The sequence below is a fragment of the Scomber japonicus genome, chromosome 7, assembly GCF_027409825.1.
Source record: "Scomber japonicus isolate fScoJap1 chromosome 7, fScoJap1.pri, whole genome shotgun sequence".
NCBI lineage: Eukaryota > Metazoa > Chordata > Actinopteri > Scombriformes > Scombridae > Scomber > Scomber japonicus.
Window position 1 is genome coordinate 6588110 of NC_070584.1, and position 14873 is coordinate 6602982.

At 39.3% G+C, this 14873-nt stretch overlaps 1 protein-coding gene across 1 annotated transcript; it reads right to left on the bottom strand.

Moving 5' to 3' along the window:
- Positions 1–1749: 1749 nt before the first annotated feature.
- On the bottom strand, positions 1750–13790 carry sec16b (SEC16 homolog B, endoplasmic reticulum export factor). The gene is made up of 25 exons (XM_053322302.1): positions 13260–13790; positions 12857–13166; positions 12426–12523; positions 12231–12330; positions 11293–11495; positions 11069–11220; positions 10363–10424; positions 10026–10164; positions 9675–9905; positions 9273–9370; positions 7230–7311; positions 7028–7145; positions 6826–6937; positions 6474–6579; positions 6212–6349; positions 5977–6090; positions 5497–5581; positions 5211–5370; positions 4927–5087; positions 4789–4817; positions 4428–4532; positions 4252–4344; positions 4049–4163; positions 3720–3769; positions 1750–3636 (listed from the first exon to the last, which is right to left on the bottom strand). Exons 1-24 carry the CDS (start codon positions 13288–13290, stop codon positions 3753–3755), a joined length of 2859 nt encoding a protein of 952 aa, XP_053178277.1. The 5' UTR covers positions 13291–13790; the 3' UTR covers positions 1750–3636; positions 3720–3752.
- Between the last annotated feature and the right edge of the window lie 1083 nt (positions 13791–14873).

Below are 14873 nucleotides of genomic sequence, written 5' to 3' on the forward strand. Positions count from 1 at the left end.
GTCACGAGCGTAAACACATGGGAGCGAGGCCTTTCTGCTGCCCTGACTGTGGGAAGGCATTTGCTCTGGCCAGTCGGATGACAGAGCACCAGAAGATCCACACAGGAGTGCGTCCTTTTGTTTGTTCTGTGTGCTCCAAATGTTTCACAAAGTCCTCCAACCTGGCCGAGCACGAGGCCATTCACAGTGGAGAGAGACCCTACAAGTGCAAAGAGTGTGGCGTGGCGTTCGCCATGCCTTCCCGCCTCATTCGCCACCAGTACGTTCACAATAAAGAGAAACCCCACAGCTGCACCATTTGTAGCAAGAACTTCAGCAAATTAGACACACTGAAGATTCACCAGGAGCAAAACTGTGCTGGGAGGATCTTTGTCTGTGTGGAATGTGACAAATCTTTCCCGTGTGCTGCAAAGCTTGCAGAGCATATGCTGAGCCACAAGGACAAGAATGTCTGAATCTTTTTAAAGACAGGTACTGTACTCCTCCATCACCGTACTGGTATTGCTCATTTAACATACAAATCTTATACTCAAAGGTAGGGTTACTGAGACATTGAATCTAGTCAAGGTCATAGGGCACCAATTTATTTATATTAAGGTAATCATAATTGTGCCTCATTAGTTTTAATACTGTTTTGTTATGCACACACCCCCTCATGGCCATAGGTAAAAAAATCCATCCGCACAGCATTGGCACTGGAGCTGACATCTGTTATGTGCAAGCAGCCTTCTAAAAGTGCAACTATATATGCAATTAATAATACATACCACACTACATTTTAGAGATGCAGGCAGTTTACTAACATTGCACTAATATATCTATCTATCTGTGTCTAGACAGTGTTGAATATGGCGGGCAAGGTGGGACATGCTGAGATGATTCATATAGGGATGAGCTTAGCATTTCAGAGGGCGCATCACTTCCTCACCCGGAATTTATTGATACGCAGATTTAAACAGCCAGCTTTAACACCAGTGCCATTTGCCAAACACAGATGACAGCTTTGTTATTCAGTTTAGGACTGTAGGCAGCTAGTACATGATATTATCCTGACAAATGGAGGGACAATTTAATGTCACTTAACCGTCAGTGTGTAAGATATAAAACCAACTAAAAAAATACACCAGCTACAATGTTTTAAGTGTTTATTCTCAGGTGCAGTGTTTATTTTTGCCAGTTATTATTTGATTGTGGTCAGATATTTATGATCTGTAGCACAGGCGACGATAGCCACAACATTGTTGTTGTCAGTGCTCCAACTTCAGTTTTTGGGGTGGAAGCTCTATAGAAACATTACTGTGACCACATTAATAGGCCAGTCCAGCTTTGTCTTAGCCTTTTTTGCCAAGTCTTGCCAGGGCTATACAAAGTCAGTACAGTCCTTTTATACTTATAGTGCTTTATTTATATTATGTATTTGTTTTGAAATAAAGCTGTTTTCATGCTTGAAGTTTTGTTTGATATGTGGTTTTATAGTTTAATTTAATATACATCATATCATTTTATATGATATCAAAACATTTGGGGTTAAGAAAGCTTTTTTCTATTGTGCAGAGGACAGACTAGAAGTTTGGAGTGGATAGGTGAGTGTTGACCATAAGATAGCATAGATGTACCATGGAAATGACCCCCAAATGAAACAGCAGAAATTCCACCATTCTATTGTAAGTTATGTGCACTTATGATGTAGGTTGAATCTACTGTTATGTGCAATGTCTTAACTTGTTATATCAATGAACTATCTGAATGTTAATTGTGAAACTGTCGTTTCAATGACACCAATAAGCACAACAATCATGTTAAGTTTGTGTGAATGTCTTCTTGGTGGATTAAAGGGAACCAACCATGCATAAATAGTGAACATTTTTATTGTAAAGGTGAATCTCAATAAATTTCTACCAAATGGTAATCCTTCAAAGCAGTCATCAGGCCTTTCTTTAACTAATAATGTTATTTGCTAACCAACCAAACTGATCCACTAATATAATACATCTGAGGAGACCTGCATAAACTGAGAGGTTTTGGAATGCCACTCGAATCTGTCTTTCGTAATGTGATCCATTCTGAATGTTATTATGCTCTGACACATTATTGGCAGGCAGTGAGCTGGGACACACATCCTGGATAACTGTGTGTGCTGTTTTTTTTTGGCTAGTGTGCCCCTCTGAAACTTGGCCCATGCAGACTAATCGTAAAAGTAGACGGCACCTGTCATGTTGTCACTTGCTCTTCAATAAGTGAGAAGCCCCTTTTGGCATCCCCACTACTTGGCAAGATATATGTATTGAATCGATGATTTTGCTATTAAGTGAGTGGCATATCATAAAAATTACAAATTGCTGAGTGTAAATAAAGTTTTTACATTTTGTAATATTGTGGAAATACTTTTAAGACAAAAATGCACCTATGAACTGGTAATTAATACATTTCAAGTGCTGGCACTGAGGTACAAAAAAGCATGTGCATATTGTAATAATACATACAACCGACATGACGTACATATATATGATCAAAAACATGTTTACAAGGTGATAAGATAATTTATTTTTAAAAATTATCAAAATTACATCCAAGAATATATATTAATGTGTCTGTGTTATATACAGTTTAGTAGCTTGGCATATCTTTGTATTTAACCAAATGTTTATATAATAGAGATATAAGTAAAGCCATTTCTCAGAAGAAGGTGGTGTACATATCATCAGTACATAAACAATTTGATCCTGACCTGCAAGTGCCTGCCGGCTGTGTGTTGGGCCATGTTGGCTTTTTGCCTGGCAGAGGTCTTTCCCAATCTCCATCCCCCACCCACCATGTGGTACCATGCATCTTTAGCAGCAAACGATTCCGCTTTACAGGTGCTAAGATAAAAAACTAACTAAATATTGCTGACTTTTGTGCTTTAATTAACTAAGCAGGCTGCAAGTTCTGCTTACTCAGTAAGCTCAGCAAGATTGAAGCTGGCTTCTGCAAGGCTAATAAATCACAGCAGCGTTAGATTACATTTTAGTTTGGTTCTCATATTACTTAAATGTATTTTTAATTTGGTTGTGTGTAATTGTGTTAAAGTGCATTGGTGTTTTATCTTTAAAAGATGTGGATTTACTCATTTCAAATATAATACATTTAATAAATGTGTAGCTTGAGCAGTATATATATATATAGTATGGATAATTACTTAAGAGTGATTTGGGTTGTGAGAGTCCGATGATGTATTCACTGGGCGGTTAGTAGGTCAGTTGTAGAGAAGGTTTTCCTGGTACGATGGTTCGGGTAAACTACCTTGTGCATAAACGATTACTGGCATCAGTTAATATATTGCTTTCCTCAAAAATGTCCTGGCAATTCTCTTGCTGTCAGCTTTTAGGAAGTATGTCCCAACTGTTTTACTGCCCTGCAATATGAGTTACTTTTCCCTATCCATCTTGTGTATTTCTGTTGCACACGTGCCTCATGATGATGTGCAAGCTAAGGGGGTTTAAAAGGGCATCCTTAAAAAAGAAAAGTGGGTGGTGGTGAACAGTATGGTTCTTATTGGTGATCTTCCAAGCTCAGGTGACGTTCCCATGAGATTTTAACCAATGTTAATGGTTGGTGTTGTGGTATACTACTTTGGTTTTAGTGGTGCCAGTGATCCTGCAAACAAACCAGATTTCAACTTGAGTCATAGATTATTAAAATGGAACAAATACATTTCTCCTAACAAAAACTTGTTTTACCTGTGATACAGGCTAGTGGTGGTGACAAGGTTTTTACCCCAGCTGCTGCCCTATATAGAACACAGGGTTAAATATAGTAAACCATCATATGCATATAATTTAACATTGGTAAAATATCAGCAGTGGCAGTCAAACCACTTCAATGATTTACAGCAGCACCAAATATGAAACTGAATCTGCTGGTCAGCAAGTATTTTAATGGCAGAGAACGCTGAAGGGTCATGCCCCCTCAGAAGGGCAGACATGATATTTTCAGTATGTTAAACTTGCCGACATGTTTATGACTCAATTATGATTGAACAGCACTGACTGATCATTACATAACATACCTGCTTTCCTTGAAAAGGGATTGACTCCAGCTGAGGAGGGCTGGGATGGAAACACGCCAGGGGAAACAACAGCAGGTGGGGGAGGAGGGTAAAACCCAGTGGTAGGTGGTAGCTCCTAGAAAAATAAAATAGTATCTCACATCACCAAATTTAAAACTTAATCATAACTGAACAGTACAATGTATATTTATTTGGGCTCTTACTGTCTGAGGTGGGCTTCGGTGCTCTGAGCTCTCCTTTGGGACATCTTTGGATTTTGATTTGAACCAACCACTAAACCACCCCCCCTTGGTGGTCTGATTATAACATAGAGAGATTGTATGTCAAGTGATTGTAATGTGGTTTAACAGGTGTCAATATGTCATGGACCCCCACCAACCTGTTTAGGAGGCTCGGTCTGCTCGGAGGCTTCTAAACCTTGCGGGAAACTCTGCTGCACTGATCCCTGATGACAGATGTCGACCTCAGGCATCTGACCCTCCACCTCCAAAGGCAAATACAGACAACCGCAAACATCCAGGTAACTTTTAAGACAAACTTATCAATGCTCTTCATTATTTAAAAGGTTAAAATACTATTTTGTGGCAACATCCTTTAGCATCCTTTAGCAAAGAATTTAATTTTAGCTATAAACATCTATTAAAAAAGATAAAAAAGATGTGATACAGTCCATCCAGTAGGTTGCCATCTTTTTGTTCTTTGCCATTTTATTAACAAGGACTATTACTAACATTACTCACAGTGCCTTCTACAGAGGACAATCCAGTACCTGTAGGAGCAATAAAATCAAAACGTCATACAGAAGCTGACTCCCCACAGCCCATAGTAAATATCTGAAAAGAGAAAGGCGTGAATGCTCTCTAACATTACATTCTCACCCTCTGCTGCTGATGGCACATCACTCAAAGGACAATGTGGCAAGGCTGTTCCAACTTCAGCACTATCTGTGTTATGATAACTGAAGTCTTGGCTTCCAGCCATTGTGGGCGCTGAGGGAGCATAAAGCTCCGTTACCGGCATTGAAGGATTGGCCTGTGGCCTAAACAAAGCAACAGGGAGAGGACAGTGATATAAGAGGATCTGTTAGGACTGGATATCATATGTGCAGTAAAGAATTTTCATCTATGTGGTTGACATAAGTGGATAAGGCATGCTGCTGTACATATGAGGTCCTCTGATGTCGTATGACAAAGCTGTCATTTCCTCATTTCTTTCTTGAAGTTGATGTAGAGGAGTTTCTTGATCCTCATGGCCTCTGTAATAAAGCAGTTCAGGCTGTGGACTCTGGATGTCCTTGCACCTTGGATCATCCAGATCTGATTCTGTAGATAATGAAAGCAACATTCATTAGTACTTCATTAACTTACGTACAAGAAAACATTAGCAGAAGACACTGCTAAAACAGCCCACACACACAGTGCATCATTAGAAAGAATGGAGAAAACTACCTGAGAACATTTTTCTATCCTCATTGGCCACAGCACGCCCATCATGAGGTGGCTGGTATGTTTCAATATAGTCATAATTTCCTGTCTGAACATAGTAACAAAAACAAGTTAATTAGTTATGTAAAGTGTTAAACATGTGCCAACTTTAGCATGATAGATATACTACATACATACTGGACACATCAAATGTTGACCTGATGATAGCACTGAATGAAGAGTAAAGAGATCAATAAAATTAGGTCGAAGTAGCTGTGGAGAAATTTAACTCTAAACCACAAATATCAACTTCAAACTGCGAGGCAGCTTGTGTGAGCAGGACACTGACTTCATGGAGTTACATAGAGTGAAAAAAGCATCTTAGTCAGACACAATAAAACCATAACTGGAGAATGAGATTCTGGTATTCAAACAGTTGTGTGTATGTATAAGTGTGTACATGTGTGTGTAAAAGCCAGGGAGAAGCTGATCTGAAGCAGTCACCTTTAAACTGTGGTGCCTAGCGCGCAGTTGTTTCAGCCAGTCAGGTTCCTGCTCAGCTCCACTAACCCCTGCTTCACTGAACTGACCTTCAGAGTGTCTCAGCCTGTCTGCCAACTGCAGGAGAAAGCATAAGGAAAGTACAGTCAAGTAGACCTTCACTGACACAAATTGATGCACTTCTCACATGTGTACGACATAACAAGTATATTGTCTGTGTAGAAGCCTGTGTGAATACCTTAATAACCTCTTCAGTCAAGACAAAGTAAGGCTCAGTCTGTCTGAGGATCGCCTGTCCTATCACCTCGCAGTAATGGAAGGCTTGAGATGCAAGTCCACAATCCAGAAGTCGACTGGCATACAGGAGTTTATACACCTGACAACCACACAACAATATTCAGCATCACATATTATACATATTATACATACATACATTAAAATTGCAATTTCTTTGTCTTACAGTTTTTTAAAGATGCAAATGTAAAGAAAATTGGGGCTACCTGAAAGGATGGAATCGAAAGGCATTTGCCCCCAAGTGTCTGGCAGTACTCATACAACTCAGTGCACTGGATAGCAGAGTTTGTGGCAAAGTATTCAAAGGACTGCCTGAAGGAGACAAAATTAAAGATGACAGTATATGAGAGAAGAAGAGGAGAGGAGTGTGTGGACGATAAATAATGACAAATGATCCACTTGTGGAAATGAGCACAGCAGTAAAAATTAATAGTTGCTTTCACTAGGAAATTAAGTTCAATTTCAATGTCACATTCCCATCAAATATGACCAGCTGAACACCAGTTAGACATGAATGGCACCAGTCATTAGACAAACTGGTGTTTCAAGGCAGCTCACTTGTGGCTGCTACCCAGTAGCACCAGTCTCGCTGCCTTCTGTATGAACACCCCGAAGGGAACGCTGGCTGTCAGGTAGCAGACATGGGCAGCATGTAAGAGACCTCTGGAGGCTGCACAGGGAAGAGAAGCACAAAACAATCAGCTTGTATATCTGTGCAGAAACTATTTCTCAGCCTGTCAGTCAATCAGTGCTTCCATACCTAGTGTGTCCCCCATGGTGATGATGGCCTTCTGTTGCGTGGCAAGATCACCTGTTTCATTGGAGAGCATAACAGCCAGATGGGGCCTCCAGTCACCCCACTTTTCATTTCCGTAGCACTGGGCACAAAACATCACTATCAAAACTCTTCATGGTCAATAACGATAGGGATGTGTGAGCAGTTAATATTCTGGGTGTTTTACCGTGGCAACAGAGGGGATTCTACCGGACAGCAGCTGGAAGATGGTTTGAAGGGGATCATTGGCTGTTAGCTGGCCTGTAAACCTATAAACAGAGCTGTTCATGTCATTGCACATCCTACTAAGATTTTATTACATGCTAGCAGGAAATCTATCTATCTATCCGATCGCTCATGTTCTGTCCTTGTCAATCCTAAATCAGAATCAGTCCGACTATTATTCAGCCCTCCCCCACACATTCCTCAAATGACACCCAAGCATATGCTGCTGTGGAACATACTGCTCATTCCAAAACTGTCTGTAAAAAGGATTGGGTTTCATGATAAATAGTACACAGAGACTAAAGTTTAGCGATATAATGTAAATATTTTACTCTATTAAACTTGGGTCACTCTCAGGACAGTTCTCCGGTTGAAGATGGACAGTTCCTAATGACTGGTGCATAAATACTAAAAGGCTTTAATTGAATGTATTATATGTCAAGCCAGATGATTTACACTCTCAGGAAAGTGTTAATGGTCTGTGGTATGTACTGCAATAAAACTACCCTATGCAAATTATAAATAACTCAGAAGTGATCTCTGAGAAACAAGGCACCCAGTATCAAATAAATAATGAATCATACCTGGTTAATTAATAATGAGTCTCCACCTTTTAATTAATTTCAGGACAAATACATATTATAACCAGCATCAATAAACACATTTCATCATCTAATTAAATGTTACTTTTTTTAAAGAAGCCAAGTTGAAGTGTCCGAAAGGTTGCACCGCTTCTTGCTTTCATTAATTACCTTTTGCAGATTCTAAATAAAGCGTTTTATTTTTGGACATGGCTGTACGATAGCCATAAGACTTGCAAGCTGCAGTAGATTTCCTGTCTGTTCCTTGCCACGTGCAACACAGGTCACACATATAAGCAGCCAAATGCTTTATGATATGAGGATGAGGAGTGTAATCAGTTGATTTGGTTGTATTTACTGGATTGTCTCATCATCTGTTCAGAACAGAGACAAACTGACTGAAGTTAAAATTATACCCCAAAAAATCCATGATCATAACCCTAAACCTAACATGCTCACAAAGACAATGAAAACATGCTGATGTTAAGCTGGTATTATGTTTACCATCTTAATTTGACTTGTTAACACGCCAACATTTGTTAATTAGCACTTAATATAAAGTGCAATTGAGGCTGAATGGAATGTCACTAGTTTAACGGATGATGGCACTAGAACAAAGGTTCAGGTATCACAAACAATTAATTCTAAGGGGTAGATACATGTCTGTGCCAAATTTAATGGGAATCCATCCAATAATTGTCAGAAGTCGTACAAATTAAACAACTACATAGTTTATTTTGTACCTGCACTTCAGAACAATTCATTGGAGTATAATATGCCATTTTACAAAACTGGCTAAGCCCACTTCTTGCCTTTTGCTTTCTAACTAAATATCTAGCCATACCCACCAACCCACTTCCTCTTAAGAAGGAAGTCACCTTATATTGACTTCATCTAAACTTTGTCATTTCGTCATGTCTTAACTACTGTAGCCACTAGATGGCTTCTGTCACTGAAATGTTACTATAGGTTGTTTTTGCTGACTGAATGTACGAATGTACGAGGCTCATTGAAACATTTCACTCAAAATCACAAATGTCAACCTCATGGTGATGCTAGAGGAAACATCAGAGAATCCCCAAAGTCAGTAGACTTTATCCTCTGGGGATTATTGCTTGCACAAAATTTCACAGAAATTCATCCAACAGTTAAGATCAGTCTCAACGAAAAGTGTGGACAAACTGACTGACATTACCATGCCCAGAGGTCTGCCCTTAGCATAGCTAAAAAATCACACACAGGAAGCTGAGGATGTACTCCAAATACAAGTGACAGAAATACTGTTCATACTTCCTTCTAGCTGTTACAGAAGTTTTGAGCAGACTTGTGTCTAAGTTTAGTCAGAAGGAGCATTTCTTCGCAAATTACCGCTCGTGTTGGGTTGTAGACAGCTGTCACATCTCAGATTACTTTGCTTTTCTCACCTGTTCAGCACAGTGGTATAAGACCTGTTGTCCATTTTGCTGGCCAGAAAAAGAGCATGCCCCCACAGGCCACTGTCCATAGCTGACTCCAAGGCCTCCTGAAAATCACATGGGAAAGTATGAGGGGACAAACACTCAGATCCGAGCACAGTATGAGATCTATGTCTTTGAGTCACATTGTAAATGTTGATCTGTGGTTTCAGCTTTGAGATCACGCCAATCAGTTATAACCTTTGACACAACAATACTGTGCCTTTTACAGTCTTGCTCTGGGGTATCTGTTCTACCCCACAGACACTCTGTTACTATCTAAAAATATTCATACCCTGCTCCAGAGATTTACAGTGTAATATTATATCTGCAGTAACACTGGCAGAACATCAGATGATTAGACATAGAAACCTTTTTTCTTCCAGCTAGCAGCAGTTTTGTGTAGCTCTGCAGGGCCTTCTCAGAGGTCTCAGAGCTGAAGCTGGTCCAGTTTCCTGTGAGCAGATCATCTCCTTTGCTGGGTGGTGCTTCAGCAGTTGTGCCCTCACTGAAGTCAATGAGTGTAGGAGTATCCGACTCCCAGCTTCCATCTGAATTTGAGCCCTGCATAAGCAGTTCTGCAATATCCGACCCAACTTTTTGCTGAAACAATAGAAATATATGTGAAAATTATATTAAAAAACATGACAATTACTTTGCTGTTTGATGGTAAGCCAAATGTGTATCATTTCTACATGTAATATTAAGAAATGACCCACTCACTCCATTCTGTCTGCACATCAGTATCAGTAGATTCCACAAGAGGGCAGCAGAGCTTTTATCATGCAGATTGTCATCTTTCATACACCCGCCTGCCCTCTGGTGGGCAAACTCTATAGCATCTACTTTGTGCAAATCCTCCCTTCAAAAACACAAACATCTGTCAAATACTCTCAACATTCACACTGATGTTGAAATATAACCTTTTCTTCACCTCAAAAGGGTAAGTAAAAAATTCACAGATCCATGACATCCAGAATACAGAACTGTGGTGCTGAGGATCATTTAGTAGTGGGCAGTTTCAGTTTCATTATTGCAAAACAAATAACAAAGTTAATACCTAGTCAAGGGCCCAGGGAAGTTTCTCATCTCCTGCTGTTCCTGCGTTTCACTCAGGATGACCTGTGCAGAAATGAAGACAAAAGACAGAAATAAACTGTGGGATATGCATACATTTAACAATGCTAATAAACCAAATTATTCCAAATGTGTGATCACTGCCTGTATTCTATCCTATTTTGAGGAAGATAGTCTTTTAACAACATGATGTATCTATCTGGGTGGAGGTAGTCCAGATGTGGATTCCAAATATTTAGAAATGATTCATTCATGTGAGAAAATGTTATTAAAAATAGAGAAGAAGAATGAGACATAAATGACTATGGAATAAATGTATGTCACATTTAATGGGAACAAATTTAACTCAAATCAATCTGTATGATTAAGTCAATACATTACAGAAGAATCCATAATGGCATCATTTTCTCAGTGTGTTGTATGTAAAAACAGTGCTAATAGTCAACAGCCTCTTGCAAGTCATCTTCTATATAACAGTTGTCAAATTCTGACATACTGACATTTAATATTATATGTACTGGTTGAGTTAATGGAGTGTACACATGAGTAACAGACATGAAATGGAAAAATCTAGAGACTCTATTTTAAAGGGACATTGTGTACATTAATAAAGAGATTCATCTGCATGTACCTAAAGACACAAGAGTATCTCCTTTAATGTTATAAGTGCATGCTAAAGTTGAACCTACTTCCAGACTGTGGATTTCCAGCTGACTGACTTTCTCCTGTGTGGAAAAGCCTGGAGTGACCCGTATCAGCTGGCCTGCAGGTCCAAAGCTGACAACCCCATGAGGGATTGAGTACTTCAGTGGAGCCGACATTGGATGCACAGCTCCATGCTCTGAGGAGATGTGTCATTATAAACACTACGTAAAGTGAACCTGAGAGAAAACAACTTATACTGTGTACTCACCTGTTTCAGATTGTGCACCAGGGGCATTGTGTTCAGCTCCATTTATGTACTGACTCAGTTCGTAGCTGCTGGATGATAACCCTGAGTTTTTGGAACTTTCTAATGTCCCAAAATAATAAGAGGAAACCTCTTCATTCTCTCTGGAGGGATGATCCTCGTAGTCATTGACGTAATGCTGGGAGTTGTCTCTCCCTTGGTCATACCTGGAAGAATGAAAGAAATCATGTTTCTATGTATATTGGTGCTAAGGAAAAACAGTGAATGAGCTTATGTCATGAAAACTTTTACTTTTAATACATGTGCAGTTATCATAATGAGAACCAGCTTTGTCTTGACAGGACAAAACCCTCTTGCATGCAGATATTACAATGCAAGAAGCTGCAACAAGCAGTATGTTTGCAAAAAATGAGACTATGGACATGATCGCTTACAGCAAAATTCTACGTCTAATCAGCACAGAAGAAATCTCACTGAAAGCTGAAGTTCATAAAGGTACTTGGCCACTAGTAATGTTTGATTTCTCCTAAATTGTCCCTTGACATTGGTAAATGGGATTCTGCAGGTTATTCTTAGATCTTGGATGGTGACCAAGAGTTACTTGTAGGTAAAGCCAATGTATTTTACTTCTTAATTTAATATTTTTCCTAGTTGTGTGAATACAACTTGGACAAATCTTCCCTGAATTTCAGACATCTCAAGCCCATGGTTGCATGGTATAGAGTTCAACAAGGGTATAAAATACAATTATGACACAAGAAAAGAAGGTAGAACACTCTTCAAGAGGGCATCCCATTTATATATAACTTCTGGCTTATCTGACTGTACTAAAACTGTCCTAACATTGATAGATGTTTTAAATAATACTTTGTCAAGTACATTTCCCTATTATTTATTATGCAAACATTCTTACATTATCATGAAATGTGATACTCATTTACCTGTACTCCTCAGTGTAGGAGGTCCCTGGATGTTCCTGCTTATAAGTGCTTTCCTGATGTTCTGTTCTCCATGAGTCTTGGGGAATCCACTGGCCAGCATCTTAATGATCAGAGTAACAAACCACCTCATTAAAAGCTGAGATGGCTACCGATAGAAGCTTTGTTGCCTGACAGAGTTGTGTGGTATCACTGCACCTGGTCGTCCTTGCTGTCCACTGTAGTAGTCATGGTCATAATAACCGTAGCTCTCCCTGTAGTCCCAGTGACCGTGGGGTGGATAATCATACCCATGCCTGAAAACAAGGTAATGCATTGATCAATTTTCTTCATCCATTCAGCCCTTCCATTCTGACATTTGCACTTGGTAGGAGGAAGGGAAATATTAACCCTACCCCATGTACACGGTTAAAAGGTTGAGCCCACATTTCTGCACCATAGTGCCCTCTAATACCTACACCATACTATTTTTTAACTACTAAGTTTACTAAGTTTTATGACTTTTGTCTGAAATGTATTGCATTGCATACAGAAGAATGATTTTTAACTTACTACTTATATTGAGTTGCAATCACTTTTGTGCAATCGACAAAATAATTAGAATGAATAACAAGATCATTTATACACACCTGGACTGGGGTCTTTGGTATTCTGGTCGTCCATAGCTGTAAGGGTACTGCTGAGGGCTGTAAGGATACGGCTCTGGTCTGGGAAGAGGACTGGTGAAGTGAGCCTTGTAGCGAGCATCAGAATGAGCCCGGTGCCTGTCCCTCTCTCTGGGATCTGGTGATGGGTAACTCTGGTCCCTGTCCTGGTGAGAATACCTGTGGTAGTCCTCCTTTTCTTTTGATCTGTGAGAGTGGCGACCAGACTGGGGCCAAGGGTGAGATCCTCTGTGATCCATGTTGACCTCTTTTACACACGGCCAGCCTACCTTAACTCCTCAGGTAAATAATGGGAAAATTGCATTATCTAGGAATGTAAAATCCACCAAAAAATAAAAAATAAAGAAAAGTTGGTTTCGGTACTTACAGCTCACACGTGCCACACAGCCAAAGTACATTCACAACTGCCACATCATTTCACAGGAAACTCACAACTTCTCCTGATAACAAGTCAGCATGATAACAGGGGGATAAAGTTCACACAACATAAAACCCATGTGTGTTGTTGCTGCACTGAAAACCAAAACCAAAGGAAAGCATTCCAAATATGGAAGTTTTTTTTTTCTTTTTTTTTTACCAAAATGCCAATACTAAAAGAATCAAACACATACTACTCATATGTGCATAACACTGATTTCCGTCTTGCGTGTGTCAGTGAGCTGACAGTAAACAGTGGAGCACGCCCTGAGGAGTTTGACAGCTACAATCCAAGAAGGCTGGAAAAGAGGAAATCACGTCCACCTTCAGGTTCATTAGAACAATACAACCACAGTCCTCCTTGTTTGTGTCATATCCACATGTGTAACCGTGTCCTCGGGTAGTAGTCTACATGGGGAAGAACAGTAGTCTACAACTTTTAAGTGTTGCCACGTTGCCGGTAGGGAGGATGCAGCCTGCAGCGGACCCTCATAGTTCAGTTACTCACACTCTGCTGGTCTCCGGTCAGCTTCAGTAATGATTCAGAGAACCAGTAAAGGAATGGAAACTGATCTCTAGTCAGAGTTTAAGGTTTCTTCCAGTAAAACGCGTTTATCTGATATTCCCACCAGAGGCGCTCGAACCCTTTTATACGGTAGTGTGTTAAATCAACTAATTCAAGCTGCGACTTATATTAAAATCATTTCTGCTTAGTCTTTCCCGTATAATTCGTCCATGCAAGTTATTTGGTTCATAAGTGAATAGAATGGGTGTTATTTTTAATAGACTAATATAACCTACTACTTTATATTACATTGTACACTTACCTCTGCGCACATTTTTTAAATATTTTCTGGGATTGTCGTGTTTCAATGTGCACATTTTGACTTATGTTACTAATAACTTGTAAATTCAAGGGTGCCAATGAAGCAGCTCAATGTGATTCGGCAATTATTAGTTACACCAGAGCCTTTCTTATTGTGACATGACAAACATTTATCAGAGAAACAGTACTATTGCAACATGTTTCATAATTTGTATTCCATGTTCCGCTTTGCAATAGTCTACTACTGCTGACTGCACTGTGCACCTTTTTCTATTTTCTTTTTTTTAAATTTGGTTTTCAAAATGTTCTTGTTTTTTTGTTTGTTTTCTAAAGTGCATTTTTCTAATTTTTCTTCACTTAGTTATGCATTGGTTATGCAGTTTATGGACATGGTAACTAAACATTTCACTGCTCACTTACACTCTACTGTGTAAGACTGTGTGTGTTACGAATTGATCATCTTTGGATCTGTATGCCATAATTATAAAAAACTTTGTGTGGGTTTCATACGTTTTTAAGTCTTGTCATACTCTAGCTGAGGAGAAAGATGACATGAAGCCCAACAGATACAGAATGTTCATATTGTTATATGTTTGAACCTTTTTTCTAGAGCCCAAGTGATATATCGATCAGCCGATATGTGCCAATATTATTTTTTATTTTCTAAAGTTAAAGGCAGTATTATATGTATATTTGACCCTTTTTCTTAACTCAAGTTTCATAATTTTTTTTTGTTAC